The 11,499-nt window shown below is 45.4% G+C and overlaps 2 protein-coding genes across 2 annotated transcripts; both read left to right on the top strand.

The window, feature by feature from the left end:
• Positions 1 to 1,157: 1,157 nt before the first annotated feature.
• LOC121055147 lies at positions 1,158 to 4,653 on the top strand. Its single transcript, XM_040526748.1, has 4 exons — positions 1,158 to 1,250; positions 1,417 to 1,722; positions 3,300 to 3,368; positions 4,545 to 4,653. Exons 1-4 carry the CDS (start codon positions 1,158 to 1,160, stop codon positions 4,554 to 4,556), a joined length of 480 nt encoding a protein of 159 aa, XP_040382682.1. The 3' UTR covers positions 4,557 to 4,653.
• Positions 4,654 to 7,598: 2,945 nt separating this feature from the next.
• LOC102710142 (F-box protein SKIP1-like) lies at positions 7,599 to 10,848 on the top strand. Its single transcript, XM_040527063.1, has 2 exons — positions 7,599 to 8,052; positions 10,076 to 10,848. The coding sequence occupies exons 1-2, from the start codon at positions 7,694 to 7,696 to the stop codon at positions 10,647 to 10,649; spliced, it is 933 nt and encodes a 310-aa protein (XP_040382997.1). The 5' UTR covers positions 7,599 to 7,693; the 3' UTR covers positions 10,650 to 10,848.
• The last annotated feature ends 651 nt before the right edge of the window (positions 10,849 to 11,499 follow it).

Below are 11,499 nucleotides of genomic sequence, written 5' to 3'. Positions count from 1 at the left end.
AACGACCAGAGTTTTACCCTAGCTTAAAATAATTAAATAATGCATTAAAAATAATTTATTAATTAAAGTTCAGGAGAAAACCTGGTGTAAATTAATTAAATTAATTGGAAGCTTTTTGGATATTCTAAAATATCTTAAAAGCATTTTAAATGATTAACAAGATTTAAGTTGAATTGCAGCCAATAAAATTTGCTTAAATCAACTTAATAAAAATCGGTAAAATTGGAGGTAATTTCTTTTTTTTTCTTTTCCCTTTTTCCCTCCAACCTTTTCCCTTTTTCCCTTTCCTCCTTTGTTCCTTTCTTTTTTTTTCCTTTCTTTCTTTTCCTTCTTTTTCCCTTTCGTTTCTCTTCTTCCTTCCTTCTCCACGTGCAGCCTGCCTCCTTCCCCAATCCCCTTGGCCGAACTCCCCTTCTCCCCTCCCCTTTTTGCGACTTTCCTTTCCACCTCTCTGTCACACATATTTTTCCCTCCCTAATGTGCGCACAAATCTCTCTCCCTCATGCCAAAAATCAATCCCCACATATTAGGATTCTATCTCCTATTCCATGGACACTCAATCATTTCCTTTTTATAGGAGAAGGATCCTAGTTTATCCCTAGTTTCCTTTTTTATAGCGAATCATCAAATCTCGATTTAATGGGTCAATAACTCCCGCTGTTGTTCCGCTAAACAGTTCAAGGTTTTGCGTCATGGTTCTAATTCGTCGTGTGAATCTCTGATTCGTACACGTTTTGGTTTTGTTTTGCGAATACATGTTCTATTCGCGCTTTCTCGAGATGTCGCCTCCCCGTGCAGCCGCGCCACCCGTTTGCCCGTGTCACGTCATCGCACCCGCGATTGCGTCGCTAGTCGCCGCGTCCCTGCCCACGCTCGCATCCCACGATCTCCACCATCAATCCCTTAAATTCCGCCGCAAATCACGCGCACAATCACCGCCCCACCAATGACTCCCCCCAAACCTTGCCTAAATCATCGCTTTCCATGTTCCCCCTACTTTCCAAAAAAAAAACGGCGCTGCCCCTCGCTGCCGCTTCCCCATGCCGCGATGTTTTCTCGGCGTCCCGTACCTCACCATGCCTACGCCGAGCCGCATCGCTGCTCGCCGTCGCGCCATGCCGCACCATCGGCCGACGCGCTCCGCTCGGCCTCCGCCTATGCTCGTCCGTGCCGGCCACGCCGTGCCCTCACGTGTGCGCATCCCGTCGCGCCGTTGCTCTGCCCGCGTCGTGTCCGCGTCCGTCGGTCGCGTGCGTGCAATCGCTGCCACAAATTCTGCCACCAGTTCCGCCACAAATTCCTACCCCAATCATGCCCCTAATTGAGCCTAAATCTCCGCTTTCCATGTATCCTCCCCTTTCCAAATCGGCGCCATCCTCCCCTCCTATTTAAATACCTCTCCATTCGTCGCTGCAGATTTTTCCTCCTCCCACGCCGCGCCGCGTCGTCGGGCTGCCTCTGCACCGGCGGTCGCACACCCACGCCGCAGCCGCCGGCCGGTGTAGTCGCCTCTCCCGCCTCCGTCCGCGCCGGTCGACGTCACCGTCGCCGTCCCCTCGTCGCCACCGGGCGCTGCTTCGCCTGTGCCCGTGCCCCTCCTTCCCCGACCGGCGCAACGGCCGCACCACATTCGTCGTCGTCGCACTGATTTCCTCCGTCAAGCGTCGGCATAGGTCTTCGCCGCCGCCGGGCGACGTCCTCACCGTCGCCGCTCCGTCGTCGGTGAGCATTTTCCCCTCCCTCCTCTCCCCCTTCGTGTTTCCTCCACGCGTCGTCGAGAACGCGCGTGCGCCCTGCGTCACCGGCTGTCGCTGTCTGGCCGTGCCACCGTCGCCGTCGATCTCACCGACGCCACCGTCTCCTCCTCGCTACGCCCTCACCAGTGAGCCCTAGTTTTCCCCTTCCTCCTCCCGCCGCCTCCGCGCGTGTGGATCACGTTGTCTGCCGGTTGTAGGCTCGCCTCGTCTCCCCTTCCCTTCCTCTCCTCGCGCGACGATGTCATCGCTGCGCCGCCACGGTCCTTCCCCGCCGCCGGCCGTCACCGCATCGGGCTGTGTCCCCTCTGCCATCCCCTTCTTCCTCGTCTCCGGCCATCGCCGCGCTGCCGGCCATCACCGCCGTCGTTTCCTGCGCTGCCGTAGGGCCAACCCGAGGCCGCCATCTCCTCCTTCCCCGTCCTCTCCTCTCTCCGGCTGCGCTCGCGATGCCTTTCCCCGGTTGCCGCCGCATCCTCGCTGCCTAGCGCTGCTGTGCGGATGCGCGTCGCCGCAGTCTTGCGCTTGCGTGCACGCTTCGCCGCCGCTAGCCTTGCCGCATCGCCCACGCAGTCGTGCCAAGCCATCGCGCTGCCATCCCTCTCGGCCGTTGTCGCTCGCGTCGCGGTCCTCGCCTTCCCTACACCGCTGACCCGCCGCTTGCCGATCGCCGACCGCCATCGCGTCGCCGTCGTCATGCATGCGCAGCTGTGCCGTGCCGCCGCCCCGCTTGGCCGAGCCGGTCTCGCCCCTCTCCCTCCGCCCACGCCGCCACCGCGACCGAGCATCTCCGCTCGCCGTCGAGCCACCCTTGCACCGCCCGCTCGCACATGCCGCCATCGTGCCAACATCTCCCCAAGCTGAAGTCACCTCGACCCTCTTTGTGCCGCCATCACAGTCGTTGGTGGTGCACTGCCACCTCTTGGCTGTCGCCGTCGTCTTCACCGATGTTGGGTGCCAAGCCTCCGTCGCCGTCATGCCGTCGGTCCTCGCCGTGCCGCTGCTGCCTACTCGGCCGGCGCCATCGCCTTCCCCCTCTGTTTCGGCCAAGTCCCCTCCCTCTCTCTGTTTTGTCTCACTGCCAGGTAGGCCTAGCCAGTCAGTCCCCTCTCCCCTCCTTTCTCTCTCTGACCTGTGGGGTCCCCACGTCAGTCTCTTTCTCCTCTCCCCTCGGCTTGTGCCACTGATACGCGAGCCCTGCGTGTCAGCAGCTCCTCTCTCCCTTGAGCTAGCCCGTGAACCCTATCCACGGTGCACCATCCCCCTTGTCTCATTGCCCAGTGGGACCCATCTGTCAGCTTAGTCTCTCTTGTCGCTGACGTCATGCCTCCAATTAATTACGCAATAAATCAATTAAGGTTTTTCTTGTTTAGTTTAAAAACACAGTTTAACTTCTAAAATTCATAACTAATTCCTCTAGTCTATGTTTACGTCCATTCAAATTTCATTAAATCTAGAAAAATGTCAAGAATCCATTAAAATAGTTTCTTTCTCTGTTTCAGTAGTTTTATAGCCTGTTTTTGCTTGTTGCTCTGTTTGTCATAGTTTTTTCGCCCGTCGAAGCGCCGATCGTCCTCGAAGTCGTCACCGAAGTTCCTCGTGAGTCTGAGCAAGGCAAGTGGCACCCGTCTTTGATCATATTGAACCTATATTTATAAACTTCCCCGCTTTACATTCAACCATGCATTACTTTATGCAAAATTTACCTTATTTATCTACTGGGCTATTACCTGTTGATTCCCATCTATTGTTATTGTTATCCCAGAGTTAATTTGACTAGAAATAGGCTTAGGCAATGCTTAGCCATGCTTAGTTCAACTATCTCATGGGTTAATATTTCATTAATGCTAGACTTTAATAGTTCTTGATGATGATTAATCTCTCGATGTGAGTTAAATAATAACTAAAATGTTGCTTATGGTGGGCTATGGGTCCATGGTTTTGAGAGTCGCACCCATGACAATTAAGGACCGGTTCTCGGAAAACCCTGAAAGTCTTACACGTACTAACTACAAGCCGAGAATGAGTAAGGTGGGATTTGAAGCGTAGCTTCGAACTATTTGACGTACCAAGGCAAGGGTGGGCACGATGGAGTATGGATGGAAGTCATGGTGTAACGATGGACTATGTTGTTTCCGGATTCACTAAGGCACAAGAGAAGACTGCTCGACTTGGTATAAAGGAGGGGGTGAAACCTGAAGTGCAGTGCGATTAAATAGGGAGGGTTATGTGACGGGTCCTATCACAGTTTTCTTTTTGTGGTATCGTGGTGATACACCAGCACACGTTCAAGTGTAGTGAAGCTGTGTCTTGTGGGTAAAGTTGTATACCTCTGCAGAGTAAAACTATTCAAATAGCCGTGCTCGCGGTTATGAGGCGAACTGACAGATTCACTAGGATTAGTTGAACCTTTAATAACTTGATAAATTTGGAACTAGTTTGACCTTGCGCGCAATATGGTGTAACATTGGGCAGTGGTTTAGGTCTATCGCAACATGGTGTAACGTTGGGCAGAGGGTTGACCATGTCGCTACGTGGTGTAACGTTCGACAGCGGTCTAGGCTTGTTGCAACATGGTGTAATGTTGGACAGTGCATGTTTATTTTTAAATGTTTACTTTACTCGTTTTACTCCGCTTTATTTACTGCTTTGCTAAATAAATGCTGCTTTGTGCAATTTAACCTTAGCCTATCCTTGATACATTATTGCATTCATTATTCTTCCTCTCTTGGGCATTACTTGTTGAGTACCGTGGTTTGTACTCAGTCTTGCTTAATTTTTCCCCACCAGAGCAAGTGTTAGAGCCCGTGTTAGAAGAAGGTCATTCTGAAGGTTGAAGTGAGGTTCAGTCCGCCGTCAAGAATGCCTGTGGTGTGGAGCTGTCATCGTCAGCTGAAGCTGAAGATTAGATGTTTAAGTTTGTTTTCCTTTTCCGCTGTATTTTGATAGATAATTATTTTATTTGTTTTTAAGTCATGGAATTGTGTATTAATTTGTCATAGCGTGTACTCGGGCTAATTCCTAGACCGAGATTAATCCATGCTATTGTTTAAAAATTGGTGTAAATTTCTGGGCGTGACACCCGCCTATAGCCTAGACCCTCTGAATGGTCAAGCTGATGATTGTTGAATCCCAATGCAGCAAGCCAGCAACAATAGGTGTCTCGGCCATCGACTAAGCGCAAGGTCAATAGTATAGCCATAGGCTTGCTCTACTCTCGTTGCCATGTCATTTTACAGTCAACATTAAAAGCAACCAGTACAATAGAGTGGCTACTATGCAGGCTCCATCTTATCAAATTTAATTTTGCATTACATGTAGACATGTACGATCAAGAGTGAACTCTATCTTTGTGGCCATGTGTGGTACAAGTATAACATAGAAAATCGATTGCTAACTCATGTTTCTTCTTCCAATTTTCCCCTCTTTTTTTCTTCAAAGGCCATATCACAACAGCCACCATACCTACATTTTAAAAAAACACCACAAATAGAAACTAGAAGATAACGATTGGTAATTTATTATTTTTATCCATAGCCAATTCACACGGAAGAAAAGAAAGTAAGGGAAAAACAAAAAAAAAAACTAAGGAGCAGCTAGCTGGTGCAAGGGTGTTGATTTAAGGGCTCATGGCAGAGCAAGCTCGCTGTGGGTCAGCTCCATGCCTCGATAGATCCTTCCATCCCACCCAACTTTCATTTGTGATTAGCCTATGTATCAACACGAGACGACGAGGGCGACTCCACCAGTGCTCTTGTGCCGGTGCGCGGACGTGGCCATAGAAGAGTGGGTATGCTGGTACCTGCGGAGAGCTACAGCGGCTATCACCGCCACGGCCGCTACGGTCATCAGCAAATGTCGTTGACGGGGAGATTGGCTGGTGGATTTCGCCAGCGGCAAGCGGCAGGCATTGGTTGGTGAAGCAACGAAGGGCAGAGGACGATGCGCATGGGATCGAATAGGGTGGTCACCAATGATGGAACCCACAAAACCGATTTTTAATCACCATTCCGCATAAGAACCTACGCTATCGCCCGACGCCTCATTTAGCGCCCGCTCGGTTCTCAACTAGGTCAATCTGCATGGAGGAGTGAAGATAGATTAAGCAAGGTTTCACGATCGTTGATCTCAACAAGGTGGGATATGCAAATGAATCATTTATTCTTGTGAAACAAGTTCTTCGTATATTCTACGAAAGTGACTCGACAAAACATAAGTTGCATGTTTTTAGGGAGGGTAATTGAAGAATTCTAGGGGTCAACAACATTGTCGATGGGGATGACTAGAACCAACACCTTAATGTAGATCAACATGTAAATTAGACGACCATGTTGGCGATACAGTTGCGTATGTATGTTCAGATCACTGAGATGTAATTTGTAGAACTAAGGATGGAATCTTGTCTGGATGGTATATATTATGAACATGATGGTACTGTGTGAGTAGAGGCGAAGCGACGCTGGCGAGGAAGCGGGCATATGCAGGCAACTCATTTAGTTGATCCCGTCCATAACGGAAATCTGTCACGTAGACTTTCTGTATTTAAAATAGATGCAGCACTTCACCATTTAATTTTTTAAATCTTTTAAGCCGTCAGTTTATAAAACATAGAATAAATTTCACCTTGATCGAACTATCCATGTATATTTAAGAATTGAAAAATCATAATGCCACGATTATAAATTTCCGTATTAAGTTTGGAAGGGTGTGTATCGAGTAGTGCTATACATATGGCTTTTTTATACGACGCTGGTACGATAAGACGTCTATGGCATCCATCATCTGTGTAGCATAGTGCAAGTCTAGAGTTAGGAGGTGTTTAAATGTAGAGTAAGTATAAAACTAATTGTAGAAATGAGGCCTAATTTGCACGACAATTTTTTTAAGCCTAACTAATCAATAATTAGAGCATGTTCACTATAGCATCACATAGGCTAATCATGGATCAATTAGGCTCAATAGATTCGTCTCGCGAATTAGTCCAAGATTATGAAATGGTTTTATTAATATCTACCATTACTATTTATAACAAGCGTCCAAACATTTAGAGCATCCCAATAGCTCATCTAAATTTGGTCCTATATATTTTAGTTTGGATGGTCATCTAAAATATTTTCATCCTCTATATATTTGTGTGCTCTAACAGATCATCCATATTAGAGCATCTATATTCTAGTCTATTATATTTTATTGATACATGTAACTACCATGCATTTGTTTTATGTTTTACTACCATGCATTTGTTTTATGTTTTACAGTGGTCGAAGTGGGGACAATTGAGTTTTAGATGATGGAGAAAGAACATCTAAATATAGATATTCTCTCTCCTGATATAGAGGACATCTAAAAATATAGGATGGAATAGATGTTCTGTTGGAGCACTATTTTTACTTTTCATCCTCTATTTTTAAGATAGACGATATGATAAAAAAGCTATTGGGGATACTCTTAGTTCCTGTTCCAAACACCACCTTAGATAACAATCGACGTCCACCGTCCGTTCACGGTCGTACAAAAATCGTAACTAAGGAGTAAAGTATATGGCCGTTCTTTAAACTTGTGACGTGATATCACTTAGGTCCATATTTAGAAAATACACGTTTAGGTCCAATAAGCTTGTTTTAATGTACCATCCAGGTCCATGAACTTGTTTTAATATATCATTCAGGTTTATAAACTCGTTTTAATGTACTATCCAGGTCCATAATTTCAGACATTAAAACAAGTTTATATAACTAAACGTGTATTTTCTAAATTTATGTACCTAAATAATACCGCGTCACCGGTTTAAGTACCGACGGTACTTATAAGCATAGAACTATCGGTATCGAAAGCTCTCTCGCGAGTCCCGAAATGCGAAGGGAAACGATAACGAATCCGACGAACGACTTCATTGGGGGAAAGGTGCAGAAAACCCTAGCCTAGCCCTAGGGCTCGATATGGCCATAGGCGAGACGCCGCCGGCGGCGGAGGAGGAAAGGGACTGGTCAGATATGACCCCGGCCTGCCTGGCGGAGGCGTTCTCTCGGCTGGGCCTGGAGGACCTGTGGCGCGGCGCCATGGCGTGCTGCCGCTCGTGGCGGGACGCCGCGACCTCCCGCCCCGCGCTCTTCGCGGCGCTCGACCTCGAGCCGGCCTTCGCGTCCGTCGGCGCCGACGCAGCCGAGTGGTGGACGCCCGCCTTCCAGCGCCGCGTTGACGCCATGCTCCGCTCCGCCTCCTCGCTCGCCGCGGGGGAGCTCCGGGAGGTCCGCGTCCGGCACTGCTCCGACGACGCACTCGCGTTCGCCGCCGAAAGGTATTGCTTTCTTTTATGTTTTTCCCTTGGAAGTGACGGGATGAGCCCATGCGGATCAACGTTTGCGCAAGATTGGAGCTTTTCTATCCACATGAACAGCGGTATTTTCTTCCAAATTTGTAGAGGCGCATGAAACCTTTTTTGAATAATTAGAAGATTTAATTTCTTGTGATTATGCATATAATTGCACACCGTTGTTCTTTTCAACTTTCCCGTCACAGGGGCCTTCTGGAATTTTTTTTTCTCCCTAAGTGCTCTTCGGTGACCAACAGATATGCTCATAGCAAGCGAGGGACTTGATCTTCTTACAACTTCGAGGTCAAATATATAATGATATACTAAATATTTGTGCTCTGTATAATGTCGACGCCAAGTTATCATTGTCCCTTTCTCAATTGGGACCCTTTTTGTTTGTGTGGCCTAATGCCTTGATTTGTAGAAGTTACTGATAGTTGTTATTTTTTTTGCATGTGGTATGCATTTATTTTATGTTTATTCTTGGTTCTTGTATACATATTCTTTGGTCTTCTTGGTGATAAAAACCTCCCACTATTTTCCAGATAACAGCTCGAGTTGTCATAGATATTGGTGAACTATAATTTCTCTAGATGTTAAACTGAGTAGCTGACTGCATCACGATCAAGCAAAACTAGGTGCCTGCTTTGTACTCATGAATTTGCCAAAAAAAAATGTATTGCAATAATCTTGTGCTTGTTTTAAACACAACTCTTCCATGAAGTAAATAAGTTTGTTCCTGTTAATATACTTCCAAAAATCTACATGGAACCAACCATCCCATATAGTTGTACAGGTTTATTGTGAACGTTTATCTGCTTCTACAATACATCATTCTTAGCAAAATAGTTTCCTGAATTTTATTTGAGCTTGTATCGTCCAAGCTTAATCATCTTACTATGTGGCGGTCTAGTCCATTTCGGACCTCAGTACTATACCACCTATTTGTTTCTATCATTTCTCTGTCTCATTAAATTTCACAAATTATTCCTTAAGTTGGGTCCATTTCTGGGTATGTTTCGCAAATTAGATTAAAATTACTTAAATTCAATTTCCAGTGGTGGTTCATCTCATTTCTGTTATTTGTGAATGTGTAATGCTATTGCCTTTGGTGAGTGGACAATGGAGGAAATGTGTTTCTGAGTGTGAGTATAAGAGATGACAAGAGTTACAAGCTTACCTCTTACAGACAGTGGGAGTTGCTCCTGGCCAACAGTGGTGAGAGACTGAACTAATGTAGAGATAAGTCCATCTTTTAATGGATTAGCTAACCTGAGCCTGATATAAGCATGTTGAATCTGGTATTCAGGGATGAGTAGTTCGGTACAAACAAACCAATCCAATATGAGAATGTGAGTAACAAAACTAATCTCCTAAACAACCTTCTTTATGTTCACCAGACAATCAGACATCCACCAAACCTGTGTCAACTGATAGCTTTGCGCCAACGTCCATGCTCCTTCATGAAACACATAAGTATGGCCCAGAGTCAAGTCTGTAGCAAAGAACATATTTGCTTGCAATTTGGTTTAAAGGGAAACAAACAAACAAATAACCAACAAATAGCTGAACAATTCAAAAAACTGAATGCAGTTCGAGGAAAGGGTGTTATCATTTTCCACTACAAGACCATGACAGAAACTTACTTACATTGCGTGAGTACCACAATACACAGGCTCAGTCCCATACTCCCATCATCATTGACTTGGAGCTCGTGCAGCTCAGTGTCACCCATTTTAACACTGAGCTGCAGGCGCTGCTGGCAACATGTCACAAAGTTTAGCACCAGGGATCTTGGCAGTGAGATATAAAACAGTAAAACGGGGCCCATTATAGTTTCAGGCTGGGTCCATTTGTATAAGTTGTTTAGAGAAGTGCTGTTACAAGCAAAATATTAAAGTCTGCTTTATTTTCCTGAATTTACTATGTCAAATTGTCAAATGAATAATTTGAGTGCCACTATTGATTGTGACTGGCAATATTTTTCTTACTGTATTCATATGTGCAGGTCTCCAAAGCTCAGTATTCTTTCCATTAGGAGCAGCCCAAGTGTAAGTGATCGATCGATGCTCAGTATTGCATCATGCTGCCGTATGCTTACTGAATTGGACATTAGCTACTGTCATGAGGTTTCATACAAGTCACTAGAGATGATTGGCCAGAACTGCCCAAACCTGATTGTACTCAAACGGAACATATTCAATTGGCTTGATTCATCGGAGCATATTGGCATAGTTCCTGATGATTATCTAAGAGATTGCCCCCAAGATGGTGACAGAGAAGCCATTGCAATTTCTAAGTTCATGCAAAATTTGAAGCATCTTGTAATTAGGTTCTCAAAGCTGTCTGTCGTTGGCCTCAATGCAATCTCAGGAGGATGCAAGGAATTGGAGGTTCTTGACTTATATGGCTGTGCCAATTTGACTCTCAGGGGAATACAACAGGCTACTTCTAACATGAAAAATCTGAAGGAACTAGAGAAGCCCAATTTCTACATACCCAGATCCTCCTTCCACATGGGGAGGTATGGGCACTGGCAGTTATACGATGAAAGGTTCCAGACAAATGTATTCCAGATATAAAGACAGCCTCAAGTTCAAGGATCACCTTAGGGGTTTGTTCTCGTTGACCTATGGCTTATATTTATTAGTATGAATGTTGTATGTGTGTGTTTTCAAGAATAATGACAATAATACCATGTATAGTGCTGCTTTATTCATCTTTTCCATGTAGTGCTTCAGCTAATACGTGTAAAGTTATCTACAATGATATTTCAAAGTTTATATCAAATATCTGGTGCTCATGTCATCTATGTTTTGAGAAGATAGCTGAATTGTGTTTATGCAACATCTGAAGTCCGTCTGCCATTGTGTTATGTTCACATCATTTCTCTTTGTTGATTCCTGGAATAATGGCATAACTTGTGTTCACGCAAGATGGTTTATTTATTCGATGCTGATTCAGAGCACCTTTCAAGCATGGCTGTCAACCTTGTGGCTCTTTGCTTCATTTTGATTGCTTGTCATGTTAATGTGCCAACAGATACGATATGCTTTCTTTTATGGACAGATAACGCATTACCTTTCATTCAGTTGGGATCTCAAATCTGGTATGTTTGTTTGGTTTGTGAGCATCAACATCTCATGTAACAGAAACAACAAACCGAGGGCATTGTGAGAATGATTAGCATCCTTGTATAGAGACACGAGAGAAGGTAAATTAACCGGCCTTTCTTTGTCTGCATATAAAAAGACGCCTTTCATTTTCAGAAATCAGTCATGGAAATGGCCACATTTATTTTCCCCTTCAATCTGTAGCATCACCTTATCCTTTTCAGGATGACCAATGATCATGAAAACGGAATCTACTTTAGAATCACTGATGAAAACCGACCAAGAAGTGTATCTTACACATTTTTGTAAGAAATTTATT

Source organism: Oryza brachyantha, chromosome 8 (assembly GCF_000231095.2).
Source record: "Oryza brachyantha chromosome 8, ObraRS2, whole genome shotgun sequence".
NCBI lineage: Eukaryota > Viridiplantae > Streptophyta > Magnoliopsida > Poales > Poaceae > Oryza > Oryza brachyantha.
Note: the sequence above shows the minus strand (reverse complement) of the source record. Positions and strands in the feature narration are given on the sequence as shown.

Bases quoted from the DNA above. Each gene is read 5' to 3' on its own strand.
- LOC102710142 (XM_040527063.1), top strand. From the start codon at position 7,694: ATGGCCATAGGCGAGACGCCGCCGGCGGCGGAGGAGGAAAGGGACTGG. The intron at 8,053-10,075 runs GTATTGCTTTCT...TCATATGTGCAG, and splicing joins CTCGCGTTCGCCGCCGAAAG to GTCTCCAAAGCTCAGTATTC.
- LOC121055147 (XM_040526748.1), top strand. From the start codon at position 1,158: ATGCTCGTCCGTGCCGGCCACGCCGTGCCCTCACGTGTGCGCATCCCG. The intron at 1,251-1,416 runs GTGCGTGCAATC...TCGTCGCTGCAG, and splicing joins TGTCCGCGTCCGTCGGTCGC to ATTTTTCCTCCTCCCACGCC. The intron at 1,723-3,299 runs GTGAGCATTTTC...TGTTTGTCATAG, and splicing joins CCGTCGCCGCTCCGTCGTCG to TTTTTTCGCCCGTCGAAGCG.